Here is a 15,050-nt window from a genome sequence, read left to right as displayed (position 1 = left end):
TGTGGTATTATGGGTCATTTCGCCAGAAAATGCCGCAAACCGAAAAAGTCGCAGAATCCGATACAGAAAACTCAAAAATCAAATGTAAACCAAATCGATCGATCGCCGGAAAAAACTGATGATGAAGAATCCGTCAACTATATAACAAGCTATCAACAATTGTATAAACAGGTGTAAGATTCAAACTATGATAGTGATTCAGATGACTATGTAGCGGCGATTTCTTCTGATTCAGTTCATCAATTGGAACCACTGAATGTGGAAGTGCAAATGGGGGAAATAAGAACATCTGCTATAATTGACTCTGGAAGTGCCGTCAGCATCATAACAAAAAGTTTAGCGAACAAAATCATCCGATCCACAAAATTAGCCAAATGGACAGATATAAGAGAAAAAAGGAATTTGAAAACTTTCTCAAATGAACCAATCAAAGTCATTGGGCACTTGGAAACCACAGTAATCTACAATCAATGGAAAGACACATCAGCAATGCTGACTGTGGTAGACGATGGGCACAAAAATGTCATCGGAAGAGATCTGTTCACTACATTGGGACTTGCAGTTGTTCAACAACAACCAGAAACTGGTAAATGTGTTTATAAAATCAATAATTCTACATGTAAAAATAAAGAAACAATCGCGACGCAATTTCCACATCTAGTATCAAGAATTGGCTTATCTAAAACACATGTAGCGAAATCAAAGTTTCATCAAAAGTTTACAGCAAAGCATCAAAAAGGTCGACGTGTTCCGATAAATCTCCAACCTAGAGTGTCAGAAGAATTAGAAAGATTACAGACTGAAGGTCATATCGAAAAACTATCTAGTTGCTCTGACGAACATTTTATCTCCCCGATCGTAATCACAGTGAAGAAAGATCAGTCGATAAATCTAGCATTAGATTCTAAAGTACTAAATAAAGCAATACATAAAAATAAATACCAAATGCCTAATATCGAAATGTTAATTGATACCATCTCACAACACCTTACAAATACACAAAGCGGCCAACAAGCATATTTCACCACATTAGACTTAAAGTATGCATATAGTCAACTAAAATTGCATCACAATACAGCAAAACACTGTAATTTTAACATCATATGTGGCGAATCTACTGGTACACATAGATTCAAAACTGGTTTTTATGGACTTACAGATATGCCGGCAAAATTCCAAAAAGCTATGAATTACACACTAATAGGCTTGCAAAACACATACTGTTTCTTGGACGATGTCATAATCGTTAGTACCGGCACTGAAGCAGACCATTTAGCATACGTTTACAAGTGTCTCAAAAAATTAGATGACGATAACTTAAGAATTAACCTCCAGAAATGTCACTTAGCTAAATCGGAAATAGAATGGCTAGGTTATAAGATTACACAGACTAGAATATCACCTTTAGAAAGCAAAACAGCAGCAATTTTAACAATACCACCAACAACAACACTAAAACGACTTAGATCATTTCTAGGGTCAGTTCACTACATCGGCAACTTTATACCACACTTAGCACAATTATGTCACCCTCTTAGACCACTTTTAAAGAAATCTGTAAAATTCATCTGGACAGATGAACACACGAAACATTTTAATCTGATTAAAGAAAAAATCGCAAACAGTACAGAAAATAGCCATTACAATCCAAAATTGGATGTTCGCGTAAAATGTGATGCTTCACCTTCAGAATTGGGGGCAGCATTAGAACAAAACAAACCAGATGGTTGGAAGCCAATAGCATGCGCGTCACGATTTCTCAATTCAACGGAAGAACGCTATAGTGTCAATGAATTGGAACTGTTGGGGATAGTTTGGTCAATTGACTATTTTAATTACTATTTGTACGGAAAAAATTTTACGGTAGTGACGGGTCATAGAGCCCTATTGTCCATGCCTAAAGAACATCGATCTAACAAATCATACAATAGTCGACTGTCTCGATGGATCGATAGATTACTTCCGTACAATTTCACAATTGAACATATGCCAGGTGCAAAGATGGGCCTAGTTGACTACATTTCCAGGAACCCATTTGCCAGAGCTAAAAAGATATCTACATACGACGAACATTTTGTTGTAGCAACAATTTCAAAAATCAGTGATTCATTGAAACATCTAATTATAAATAAACAGACAGCAACTAAAAAATTTAAAAGCATTTTAAAGTCAAATTTGCCTTTGCAAAAAGTAAAACGACCATTTGCACCGCGATTACCCACATCACTAAGTGTTAATTCACCTAATTGCAAGGAAGCATTTGCATCACAATTAACTACTTCACCATTGAAAACACCATTCGTACCGCAATTAACATTCCCCAATTCTAAAATTAATTCACATTCTGAACACCCATTTGCGTCGCAAATGCCACTTAAAGTTACAAAATTACAATTTGCACTAAATAATCGTAAAGTCAATAATTCGCATTCCATTAACAAATTCGCTGCAAAAGAGGTGCAAATGTCAGACTGTAAAGAATGTAAACAATCTGAACAATTATCCCCAATACAGCCCATTAATGGTATTAAATCAAGTAATCCACCTAATAACACTGAATTAAGCGCGAAAGCACAAATTCCTAATTATAAATACCACTTACACAAAAATCACTCGCTTTTTGCCCAAATTCAGCCTACAAAACACTACTTTGTGAGTAAACACAATAAATCTCTCATATCAAACAATTCAATAAACAGTATAAAAACAATGTCAAAGGCCAAAGCAACCCGCTCTAAATCAACCCCTACAAAGGCGAGAGTAACCTTCTCAGACACGACTCCTTCAACACCTGGATCCAATACAACATCACACACAGAAACCCCACCTGGTAGTATGATAGAGGAGGCCGACGACATGATGTTTACTGAGACACTCAATAAAGTCTTCAGTAAGAAGTTCTTGGCCATACTCACAGGAAAGGATGCGATACTAAAAGAAGTGAGGGACTGTGTGATCAGAAACGACGCCGATCGATTACAAGAGATAAGCCCTTATCTCTTCTCATATTGGAGAGATTTAAGCGTCAAATATGGGTGTGTCTGCCATGATGAAAGAATTGCCATACCCAAATCAATCAAGGACGCGGTGCTGGAAGATATCCACTCCACACACCCAGGAAGTTTCGCCATGCTCTCCCTAGCCCAAAATATCTGGTGGCCCTACATCCACAGAGATATACTGGCAAAAACCAGTGAGTGCAAAGCTTGCACGGAAATTGGTAAGAACCTCAAATCAGTGATTCCGCACCCCAAATGGACACCTCTACCTAAATGTAGTGAACCAAACGACGAAGTACAATTAGACTTTGGTGGACCAATTTTAAATGAGAAAGGCATAGAGCAATATTTTATTACAAGTATAGATAGATGTTCTAAATACCCCACAGCAGAAATAGTAAATAATGCATCAGGCCCAAATGTAATCAAATTCTTAAATAAATATATATATCAACACGGAGTACCTAGAACTATTAGATTAGATCAAGCTAGATGTTTCACAGGAAAAAAGTTAGAGATATTTTGTACTGAAAATAATATTACACCTATATATGCACCAGCGAATGATCATAGAGCAATCGGATTAGTAGAACGTATTATTCAAACAATTAAACGACAATTATCTTGCAAGAAATCACAATTAAATAAAAAATTTAATTTAGAAACTTCACTAAAAGCAATAATACAACGATTAGGAATATCCAAACAAAAAACAATGAATATCAAACCATTTGAAGCACACTTCGGTAGAAAATGTAACACACCCATATCAAATATCACAACTAAATCTGATAGTAAAAATCTCAATTATAATGCAATAATTAATTATTATTTAGACGAAGATACAATTCCGGGCCGCTCCTACCTGACAGAAGAACGGTGGGCGGATACGGCTCTATGTTCTGACACGGAGATTGAGCGTGTCATTTGCGCCGCAAGTACCCTTGCGAGAACTGAGCAAGAGAAACGAAACGACGGAGAAGAACGTTTCATTAGTTCAGACGCCGTTTGCCGCCCAATCCCTTGCTCGGAACGTAGCGTGCAGGTGAAGTTGGCTCGCAAGCTACACGATAACCAACGTCAAAAGAAGAACCTGGATGGCCTATATGAGGTGCTAGCACCAGGAAGCACTGTGTGCAAAGTAAGCCCCACGACGAGTGTGATAAAAGAACCACACAAACAAGAAGTACGGGTTAGGAACTCGGATATCGCTAAATTTGGGACACGGGCTGAAAGAGAAACGAAACTCACACAATATATAGCGCGACGTCCGAAAAAGATCAACGAAAAAACCCTCGAACAAAAAATCCAGAAACACAAGCGAGATCTTTTTCGGAAAAACACTGGTGACAAAAAGATTAAACGTAATAGGAGACAAACGGATGACGTGAGTGTTGTTTCATCAGGACGGTCATGCATCTCTACAGCCAGTAATATTGCAAGATCGTTAAAAATGAGAATTCCCAAGAGAAATCCGAAACAGGACGAGGCATTCCTGAATCGACCCGATTTAACGCAAATACTTAGATTTAGTCCAATCGCACCGCAATTGGCTACATCAAATACGGCAGGACCATCTGGGGCGCAAATAGCCTCATCAGTGCAACCAAAACCTACACCCATTTTGCGAAAAACATCAAAGCGCCAACTCACTATTAGCGACACATCAGATTCCGATACTTCTTCAATTCGGAAAAGCAAGCGAACCTTGAAGAAAAAGACCCAGAAGTCACAAACGATTATTGAAAAAGTTCGAAGCACAGAAGGCTACACCGATAATCAGGACATTGGAGTTGCGAGAGATTCTAATGAATGGGTTGAGGAACCCCAAAATCTACCACGGGAGATGACTGTTCTCCAGGCAGAAAATGCAGAAAACAGCGATAGTGAATGAACTTGAATAAAGCAAAACTTTCATAAACTTTTTTTATCTATTATTTAATATTTTATTACTTAGTAACCGGTGATTATTTATTAATTTTCTGATTTTAATTAGTAATTTATTTTTCTCTCCAAGAGGGGGAAATGTCATACGGCAATGGATACCCTTCATGTATCCATATCCATATTTTATTTTATTTAGTTGTTGTAAATTCCATTTGAAGGGCAAATGCCATTTAAGTTCAGTTGATGTACACTTCCTCCCAGTTTAGCAGTTTTTGTCTGTTTACTCTGTCTGTAAAGGAAATACATTCGTTCACGATATAAACAAATCCAAGAGTTGCTTCCGTTATGCGTGATTAAACTTTGAACAAACTTTCTTTCTTAAATTGTATCATTCTTATTCTTCATTCTCCAATTTGCAGCGCTAACGCTCAGTCTAATTTAATTCTTGCAATTGATTCTCATTTGTGCTCAGTAGTTTCGACTAGAGTCAATCGCACCGCGATTGCCCATTCTAGAAAATAAACATTTGAACGTAACGATCAAACTTGCCATTCGCGGCGCAAGTGCCTATCTCAACTTGTACGAGAGCATTTGCAATTCAATTGACTATACTCATTGTGTATGAGTATAACAAACTCGAACAAAAAATTGCCCCCCCAACTGACATAATGATTATTCTACTTAACAACACTAATCACTTTGTTAGCTAATCACTTCAAAACAATTACAAGAAAATGAAAAATGAAAAAGTATCTGACCAGGAAAGCTGATAAAGCATCTGACAGAAGCTCCTTTAAAAGTTGTAACTCCAAAATAAATATTGGCAAAATACTATGCAACACGTTTGGTTTCCATTCATTAAACGTCTAACAACACGTTGACAGCAAATTCGAACAAAAATTTTTAAGTAGAGGAAATGGAAGTAAGGTAACGAAATGAAGAACAAAAAAAAATTTCGACAAAATTGAGCTACAAATAATGTATGGATTGCCATTATGCTATTTCAAAGCGAAGGCAGCATTGTGGTAGCGAAGGCAGCATTGTCTTATCATCGGCTGTTTCGAACATAAATTAATCTGAGTAAAAATGTTTTTGAACAAACAAGAGCTTTATGGTAGGAAAATTCAAACGCAGGTGAGCCTGAACAGAGCTCCTTGATTGTCAGGAAAATCTTATGAGATAAGATTGCAAACACATTAAGTTTTTATCAGAGACGTCTTCGAAGGCATGATAAAATTGAACAGGTGGTTTTTAGAGCACATGGAAGTCCGATTGTCCTTCATTGCGTCAACCACTAGTATAAACAGCAACCCAGTTGAAATTTCGTTGATTTTATACAAAAATCAAATATGACTTCATTTTGTCCATACTCGATTTGTTTGAACAATCCTACTATGAAACCCAAGACTTCATATGTTCCTCGAATAAAATCCAATTTCAATATATGCCCCCTTCGTGAAATCAAAGAAATAATACGTGATCTTTCCTTGAAACGTAAGAATTCGCGCTAATGAAATCATGATCCTAGTATGAAACCAATGACATCATATATGATCTTAATATGAAATCAAATAAATCATACATGCTCCTAATATGAAATCAAAGAAATCATGTATGATCCTAGTATGAAATCAAAGAAATCATGTATGATCCTAGCTGATATAAATGAAATTTAGTATGATCCGTATACAAAACGTCAACAAAGTCGCGGGGTTGATCAGGCCCAAAGGATGGAATCAAAGAAATATATATATATACACACACACACACACACACACACACACATATATATATATATATATATATATATATATATATATATATATATATATATATATATATATATAAACCTAATATGAAATCAAAGAAATCATGTGTGGTTCGTGTACGAAACTTAATTGAAGCCGCGATGTCTACGAATGGCAAATAATATTTCTTATAAAACACTGATGGCATCTGCATACAAATCACGATTGGTTATTTTTTGATCATAATCTGTATACTATTTAAAATAATTTTCAATTTGTTCCTTTAATTTAACACTTAATTTAATTCGTAGTAATTTCTAATTGAATTCAAAACTGTGATCAAATTGGGATTGTTTAAAAAAACTGGATGATTAATATCTTATTTTCATGGATAGATGCAAACAGAAACCGGAATCGATTTTTCAAATAAGACCAATTTAAAGACTCGTAATAGCAATATTGACGCAGTCATGGGTACTTGAATGTTCTGTTCAAAAAACAAGTTCAAATGAAACGAAGATGAGTACTTTCATGTGAACCATTCTTACTATGAAGAAGACGTTATTGATTTTTTTTTACAAACTAGACCAAATGAATATATTTTGAGAAAATTTTTAAATCCGTTGCTTTATTTAAAATTATTCGTTTGATCTTTTTATGACTACCAGGAACTCATGCAAATATTATTTGACTTGGTATGATTACAAGGAAAAGATCTTTGTCTGCACATTTTGCTCATTTGATTGACTTTTTCCGTATCAGTAAATTAGAGCATAACGATTGAAGCCTTTTGAGAGTATGATTTATACTTTGTATGATCCTTGTATGAATGCCAAGAAACCATACAAATCATATGACCTAGTACAAAATCAAAGAAAGTTGTATAATGGGTGACTCGGGCAAGTTGAAATATTCGAATATTTGTGCAACAGTCGTCCTCAGACACCCCGAATGCGACGAATTTTTTTCGAAGAACCCAGAATTTGAAGACTAAAAGGGCATCATCTCAAAACGGTGGAAGAGACTCACCTTCAACGGGGCGATCCAACCGAAGCAGTGCGACAACATTATCCTCGTTGCCAGCTTCATCTAACCTAAGACACACAAAAAACAATTTTTTCTATAAGAAATACTTTAGCTCGCTGATAAAGTGCCTAATATAAACAAAACGATTGACCCTTTTTGATGATAATTTTAGGGGAAAACGAACAACACCTGTGCCTTTTTGATCAATAATACTGTTACAGAGAATGAATGCGATCAGTTACAAACCGTATATTTAAATACTATGAGCTATATCGTCTCCAGATATTCATTTTGCGAAATGAGCACAATAATTGCCAATATCAATGCTACAATTTACAATAGTTTAATAAAAAATACAAATCATTTTTTTCACGAGGATTAAACTAAATTTGTAAAATTTCAATAAAGACAAATGTAATCGCAGCTTTGTGATATTATTTTTGTTAGATTTCTTTACCAGAGAACAATTCCATAACGGAAAGTTATACAAATTTGAGTTTAAATTTTTGAGTCCCATTGGAACGTGAAAGACGCATGAGACACGTCTTATCTGTGAAAAACAGTCCTGCCCTTGACAGTAATAACTAAAACCAGCATACTATACTACCACCAAACTGTCAAAATTGGCTATGCTTTAAAACTTTTCCATAAAATTATAGACAATGGTGCAATTTGTTAATCTTACAGGACGGCACTAATAACATAATTGAAAACGATAACAGAGCTGAAGAGGTAATAAAAAAGTTTGAACTTCATAATGATAAATGCTCAGAGAACTTGAATCCTGACAAATTTGTTTGACGTGAGGTACTCTGTCGAAAATACCGATATCTAAAAGTATCGAAAAACTAAGTCTAGATGAAATTAAAATTCTCAATTCCAACAAGCATGCAGATCATTCTGAAAAATAACGGTTTTTAAATGACTGAGCTTATTCATAATGTTCTCATAATGTAATAGAATTGTCATGAAATGTAAGAAGGAGGCTCGGTAAAATGCTTTCGCACATAAAATTCCGACCCCGCTCATTTACATGAGAACAGATAAAAACCACAAAAAATCAAGTATTTTTCAAAAAAATTGTATATGAAAAAAACTATCGCCTGCAACGCAAATAGTTAAGTGGAGTAAAACAAATGCCGCATTTAATGAGATGTGCGATTATTAACAAAGAGGGGCAAAACGAACAACAAAATCAAACAACAGTAACAAACATTAATTACATCCAAAACCGTATGTCCAATATAAAAAAAAAACAAAACAAAGTCAAGATGGCGTGAGATAAAACTGAAACTGAGCAAAAAAACTTCTACGTTACTAGGAAAGATATTGGACCATCCATAAAAAGTCTTGGCTACAATTAGACAAAAGTGGCATGATAGCCGAGAGGAAAGGTGTGTGGTTCACACGCCAATGATAGAGAGTTCAATCCCCTGCCTCCGTGAAGCTGTCTGCGTGAGGATGAGCTCTTATTTAACCATAGCTTTAGGTTGACCATAGCCTGACCAATGTTGGCTGAAATAATGGTACCACGTGAAAGTTTCAGACGCAAAAAAAGTGGCTATAGTCACCAAAAAAAGAGCAATGCTGCTCATAAAAAGATCAGTCTGAAATGTGGGGAATAATAGGAAAAAAGGCCGCTGAAGACAGGCTACTGTAGACCTAATGCTGTTCCGCTGCGATTACGCGGAAACCACAATTATTATTATTATTATTATTATTATTATTATTATTACAAAAAAGAAAAAAATAGCAAAGTAAATAAATTCGCCTATATTTTTAAAATCAATTAATTTCAAAGTAAGGAAAACCTTTAGAAATCAATTGAAATTATCAAAAAATTTTATTATCACTGATGCTTATATTGAAGGGCATCAGGACATGTCTTAGTTCAATTTCTCTTGCGACTACAAAACGAACAACAAATAGAGACAACAAACAAAAGTTCCAATGAAATTTGTGACAAAACGCTGTCAAAGCCGTAAAGCCATTTTCTGCTGCTCAAAATAGGTTTAATTGACAAAAATGTGGCATGTGACCTCTCATTAACGAGATTGGGTATAAAGTTGACGAAAAACTGAGAATGGGGTAAAATTAAGAATTAGTTTTGTATTTTTCGAAAACAATTATTTTCAAATTCATGAAAGCCATCAGATACAAAATGAAATTATTAAGTAGCTTCGCTTTTTAATCCGAAGGAAGCCTATGAGATCTTTAATTTTTCAGAATAAGTCTTACGTTTACAAAAACTAAGTCAAATAGACAAAAATCAAAGTTTACTTTTTTTCGAAAAATCTGTGTTGAAGCCAGTACTCTCATAAAAAATTCTTTAAAGAAAAATTTTAATTTTTGTACACTCGCACCTTTTTTTGACGCCAAACATTTCATATTTGATCTCGAACTAACGAGACAAGGTAACCAAAACCACAAAAAAAAATAAAATGAGAAGTAAGAAGGTTTTTCAAGCAATTGTTTTCGAAGTCATGAAAGCGTTCAGTTATCTAATCAAATCAGAATATAGACTCATCTATCCTTCATAAAACGCAAGTGAGACTTGTCATTCTCCAAAAATTTCCTGTGACTAAAAGACAAAGTCAAACCGAAAGTTAAAGACAGAAAGTAAAAAAAAAACTCAATTGAATTCTGCCAGAAGGTGGTGTCGAAGACGTTCAAACCATAATCTGTACCTTTAAATATTTTGATTGCTCCAAATGTGCCTTATCATGAGCGCCAGTATTTTGTTATGGGAGCTGTCAAGAAAGTCAAAATGTGATGAAACGAATAAAAGGCGTGAAAAATGGCAAATGCGTGAAATTTAAAAAAAAATGTGAAGTCTCGTAGTATCAAGCCAGAAAATCATAAATTAATGCTTAAAACCGCAATAAATTGCACTTTATATTTCAGTAGAAAGAAGAAGCATTCGTTTTTTATGAAACTAAACTACAAGTTGACCAAATTAAGACAAATACCGACTGATTACAGTCCGAATTTTTTTTGGATTGTAACAGTCGAAGATTGGACCAAAACTAGCGTTGCTATTGCTGTTCGTCCATTAAGACACTTATTTGTTTCGAATGTAATAGATATAGGTAATTTGCCAGTAAAAAAATTCAGAAATAATTGCTGCGTTTTTGATAATCTTTGAGAAATTTTACCGGAAAGCCGCCAAACATTAATTCCTGAGCACTCTCAAAGGAAAAGGAGTTAAGAATAGCCCCCTTGGAGTTTGTAAAGATTGTGTTAGGAGTTTTCGGGTGCGTATTTCCAGCAAATTTAGTCAAAGTGGACCAAGAAGTCTTTTTTTGTACAATTTTTGATGAAAAAGTATTTTTTTTAAATATTTACCCAAATTGTTAGCCAAAAAATTGAAATAGGCAACAAATCTTTTTTCACTTTGAAAAGTAAATCAGCAACACCATTGTAAACAATTTTAACCTATTTTAAAAAAATTGACTTAATTTTCGATAAAACTTCCGTAAAATGTGAATAAAAACAAAGCAAATCAATCACTATAACCACAAAATTTAAACCTCGATAAACCACTCTAGAAAACGAAATTTAAAAAATGTTTTTAATTCCATATTCTACGCTGGATGAACTTTTTTGTGATTCCTCTCACAACACTCTACGATTAATATATCGATCGGCTAAATTTGTCTGAGCAAAAAAAACCAGTTGAGTATATAGTTCCTCACCCCTCAAGAGGGGTCGGACAGTCCTATCGTGAACAATTTCATGTATTTATTGGCCGCGGCAGTTTTTAATGAAAACAATTTTGTTGCAGAGTTTTCTCAAAATCTCAAAGGGTGCTATTAGCAGCAAAAATTTTACAATTTCTCCTAAAAATTAACGCGTATTGTTCCTCAAGTAAGTAAAATGGCATATTTTTCATCTTACTTTCATGTAAATAAAAAAAAATTGCTTACGCTTGTTCTGTTTTGATATCAATAAAGTAATGATTTATCTCTTTTATTTACATTGCATTTTGAAGTCTGGCACTCTGCTCACAAATATATATATATATATTTATATATATATATATATATATATATATATATATATATATATATATATATATATATATATATATATATATATATATATAATATATATAAACATATATTTATTGTTACGACCCCTCTTGAGTGGGGGGGAACTATATACTCAATTGCGTTTTGTTTTGTTCAGAAAATTTTGACCGATCGATATATTCATCGTACAGAATTGAGTGGTATCAATAGAAAGCTCATGCAGCTTTGAACATGGAATTAAATAGACTTTTTTCATTTTTCGTTTATTTTCAGGGAGCTATCGAGGTTTAAACTTTTGAGAAAAGTAGAGTGAATTCCGTTGCGTTTATTCACATTTTCCGGAAATTTTGGCAGAAATTTCGTCAATATTGCTCAAAAATGTGAAAATTGTTAGCAATACCACTGTTGATTTTGATTCTAGAGAAAACGTCCCAGTGGCTATATTGATATAATTTTCTTGGCTAAAATTTTTGCTAAGTATTTCAAATTTCAGCCTTTTTGATTAAAAAATTGCCCGAAATAAGCTCTTTTAATTCTTTTTGGTCATATTTGCAAGAAGTACGCACTCAAAAACAACTAACACGATTTTTATTAACTACAAAGGGAAATAGCTCTACTTTCATTTTCACTAAGAGCTGTCTGGAATTAAAATTTCGCCGTTTTTGGTAACTTTACTCAATGATTATCAAAACCACAGCTTATATTTTTGATCTTCGCACTAGCAAAATATCTAGATCAAAAACATTCGAAACAATTGAGTGTTCGTGTTCCTAATGGATGAACAGCAGTAGCAAGGCTAGTGTTGGTTCAGTCTTGGAGTGATACAAATGAAAAGTAACTCAGATTGCATCCAGTCGGTCTTTTTTTTTTTTAAAAAAAAATTCGATCTTTTTATGTTAATTAAAGAACAGAACAACTCAAATCAAAAGTCACTATATATAGGACCAAATGGTGTCCTAAAGAGCTTCAAATATTTGCATCTAGTTTCTTTTCTCGACAGATTACTGTCGTTTTGACTTCTAAAAATATTTGATTTGCAAATAAAAAATGGATCAGTGAAAATTGCCATTAATTTTCTTTTAAAATGGTCAATTTTTAGCTTAATGTCAGCAAAGAAAGAAAGCTTATCCTTTCTCTATTTTCTACTGCATTAAAACTTAGTTTTTCCTGCGGTTTTATGAGTTAAGTTATGGTTTTCTGGCTATGATAATACTATAGTTCGCAATTGTTTTGGGCATTGGCCAATTTTTTACGTGCGTTCCTCGTTTTTTTCACGTTATCACATTATTGACATTTCATACATTTTAGTTAACAAAAAAAACAAAAATGAATATATAAAGGTCTTTAGAGGTATAGATTATGGTCATAAGGGCTTCGAGACCCCTTTCTCGAAGATTTTGTTTGAAATTTTACATTTGTTTTTAACTGTATCTTTTACTTTGTCTTTTAGTCGTATGAATTTTCCTGGATAATGACAGGTCTCATTGGCTTCTTATGGAGGTAACCTTGGTTCAATAGTCTATATTGAGTAGATAGCTGATGGATTTCATGACTTTGGAAACAATTGCTATTTTTAAAAAAAGAACACTTTTTAACTTTGCATTTTTGTACTTTTGTCTACTTGCTTCTTAGACTTTTTTATTACCGATCAATTTAGAAATCACTTTCATCAAGTGAAAGCACAAGTTTATAAAATGTGAGGTTTTTAAAGATTTCGTTATGAATTTACTGGCTTCGACACAGGTTTTTCGCAAAAAAGTGAACTAATTTTTTATTTTTGTCTTTATTTGACGTTTTTTGCAGACGTAAAACATATTTTTAAAAAATACAGGTTTCAAGCGCATATTTTTTGACAAAAAAGGAAGCCACTGATTTTTTCTTTGTGTAGCTAATGGCTTTCACGACTTTAAAAATAATTGTTTACGAAAAATTACAAAAAATTTACTTAATTTTGCTCTTTTTCTCTTTTTTATCTACTTGTTTCCTATTCTCTTTAATTAGAGCTCGAGGAAGGCCAAATTTTTTCGGTGGCAAAATCTGGCTCTACGGCTTCCACAGCGTTTTCTTGCAACTTCTAATTGAATTTTTGTTAGTTGTCTCTGTTTGTTGTTTATTTTGTAACCAAATAAAAAATTGAATTTTAAAAGGTCTTTTAGCCCTCCTAAAAAACGTTTCTGATCATAAAAACGTTGGTTGCTTTCATTTTTTTATCAAATGGTTTTCAACACTTTGAAATGAATTGTTTAAAAAAAATAAAATTCATTTTTTATTGCTGTTTTTTTGTTCTTTTTTGTCTAATTGTTAACGATCCTTATCTTGGAGAGATTCCATTCTTTTCCAGTGAAGTACAAGTTATTTTGTACAGTTTTGGTATCCGAGGTTTTTTTGACTTGTAAACAGGTTTTTTAAAAATGGACATAAAGTTTTGGATGTAATTAATGTCTGTTGTTATTGATGTTTGATTTTTGTTGTTCATCTTGACCTGCTTTCTTAATAACGGCTGATCTCATGAAACTAACGCAAAATGTTTTTACTCCAGTGATTTAATTGTTTTGAAGGCGATCTTTTTGCTCATACAAATTTCTTTTTGAAAACTGCTGTTCCTCAAAAATCCAAAAATGTGGATGAGCGGGGTCGGAGTTTTATGTGCGAACGCACATTATCGAGACTCCTTGTATATATATGAGGAGCAGCAATTTTCAAAAAGAATTTTTTATGAGCAAAAGGATCGCCTCCAACCCAATTAAATCACCGGAGTAAAATTTTTTTTGTTTTATTTTCAGCCGTTATTAAGAAAGCAGGTCAAGATGAACAACAGAAATCAAACATCAATAACAACAGACATTAATTACATCCAAAACTTTATGTCCATCTTAAAAAAAACTTATTTACAATTCAAAACAGCCTCGGATTATGAAACTATACAAAGTAACTTGTACTTTGCTAGAAGAGAATGGGACCTCTCCATGATAAGGATCGGTAATAATTAGACAAAAAAAGAACAAAAAGAAAGCAATAAAAAATGGATTTTATTTTTAAAAACAATTCATTTCAAAGTGTTGAAAACCATTTGATAACAAATGAAACCAACCAACGTGTTTATGATCAGAAACGTTTTTTAGGCGGGATAAAAGACCTTTTATAATTCAATTTTTTATTTGGTTACAAAATATACAACAAATAGAGACAACAAACAAAAATTCATTTAAAAGTTGCGAGAAAACGCTGTGGAAGCCGTAGAGCCAGATTTTGCCACCAAAAAAAATTTAAATGAGCCTTTCTCGAGCTCTAATAATGTGGTATGCGACCTCTCATTAAAGAGGATAGGAAACAAGCAGACAAAGAGAGAAAAAGAGCAA

At 33.6% G+C, this 15,050-nt stretch overlaps 2 protein-coding genes across 2 annotated transcripts in view; one reads left to right on the top strand and one right to left on the bottom strand.

Annotated features, from left to right (window-relative positions):
• Positions 1–15,050, top strand: part of LOC142358644 (equilibrative nucleoside transporter 3-like) — a 502,369-nt gene that overhangs the window by 313,281 nt on the left and 174,038 nt on the right. The gene's annotated exons all lie outside the window — the stretch shown is intronic.
• The window catches only part of LOC142334894 (uncharacterized), a 58,131-nt gene that overhangs the window by 28,405 nt on the left and 14,676 nt on the right, over positions 1–15,050 (bottom strand). The window contains exon 3 of the mRNA XM_075383221.1: positions 7,664–7,728. Coding sequence (XP_075239336.1) covers positions 7,664–7,728 — 65 coding nt within the window. The remainder of the gene's footprint in view (positions 1–7,663; positions 7,729–15,050) is intronic.

The sequence above is a fragment of the Convolutriloba macropyga genome, chromosome 2, assembly GCF_964194025.1.
Source record: "Convolutriloba macropyga chromosome 2, txConMacr16.3, whole genome shotgun sequence".
Taxonomy (NCBI): domain Eukaryota; kingdom Metazoa; phylum Xenacoelomorpha; order Acoela; family Convolutidae; genus Convolutriloba; species Convolutriloba macropyga.
Note: the sequence above shows the minus strand (reverse complement) of the source record. Positions and strands in the feature narration are given on the sequence as shown.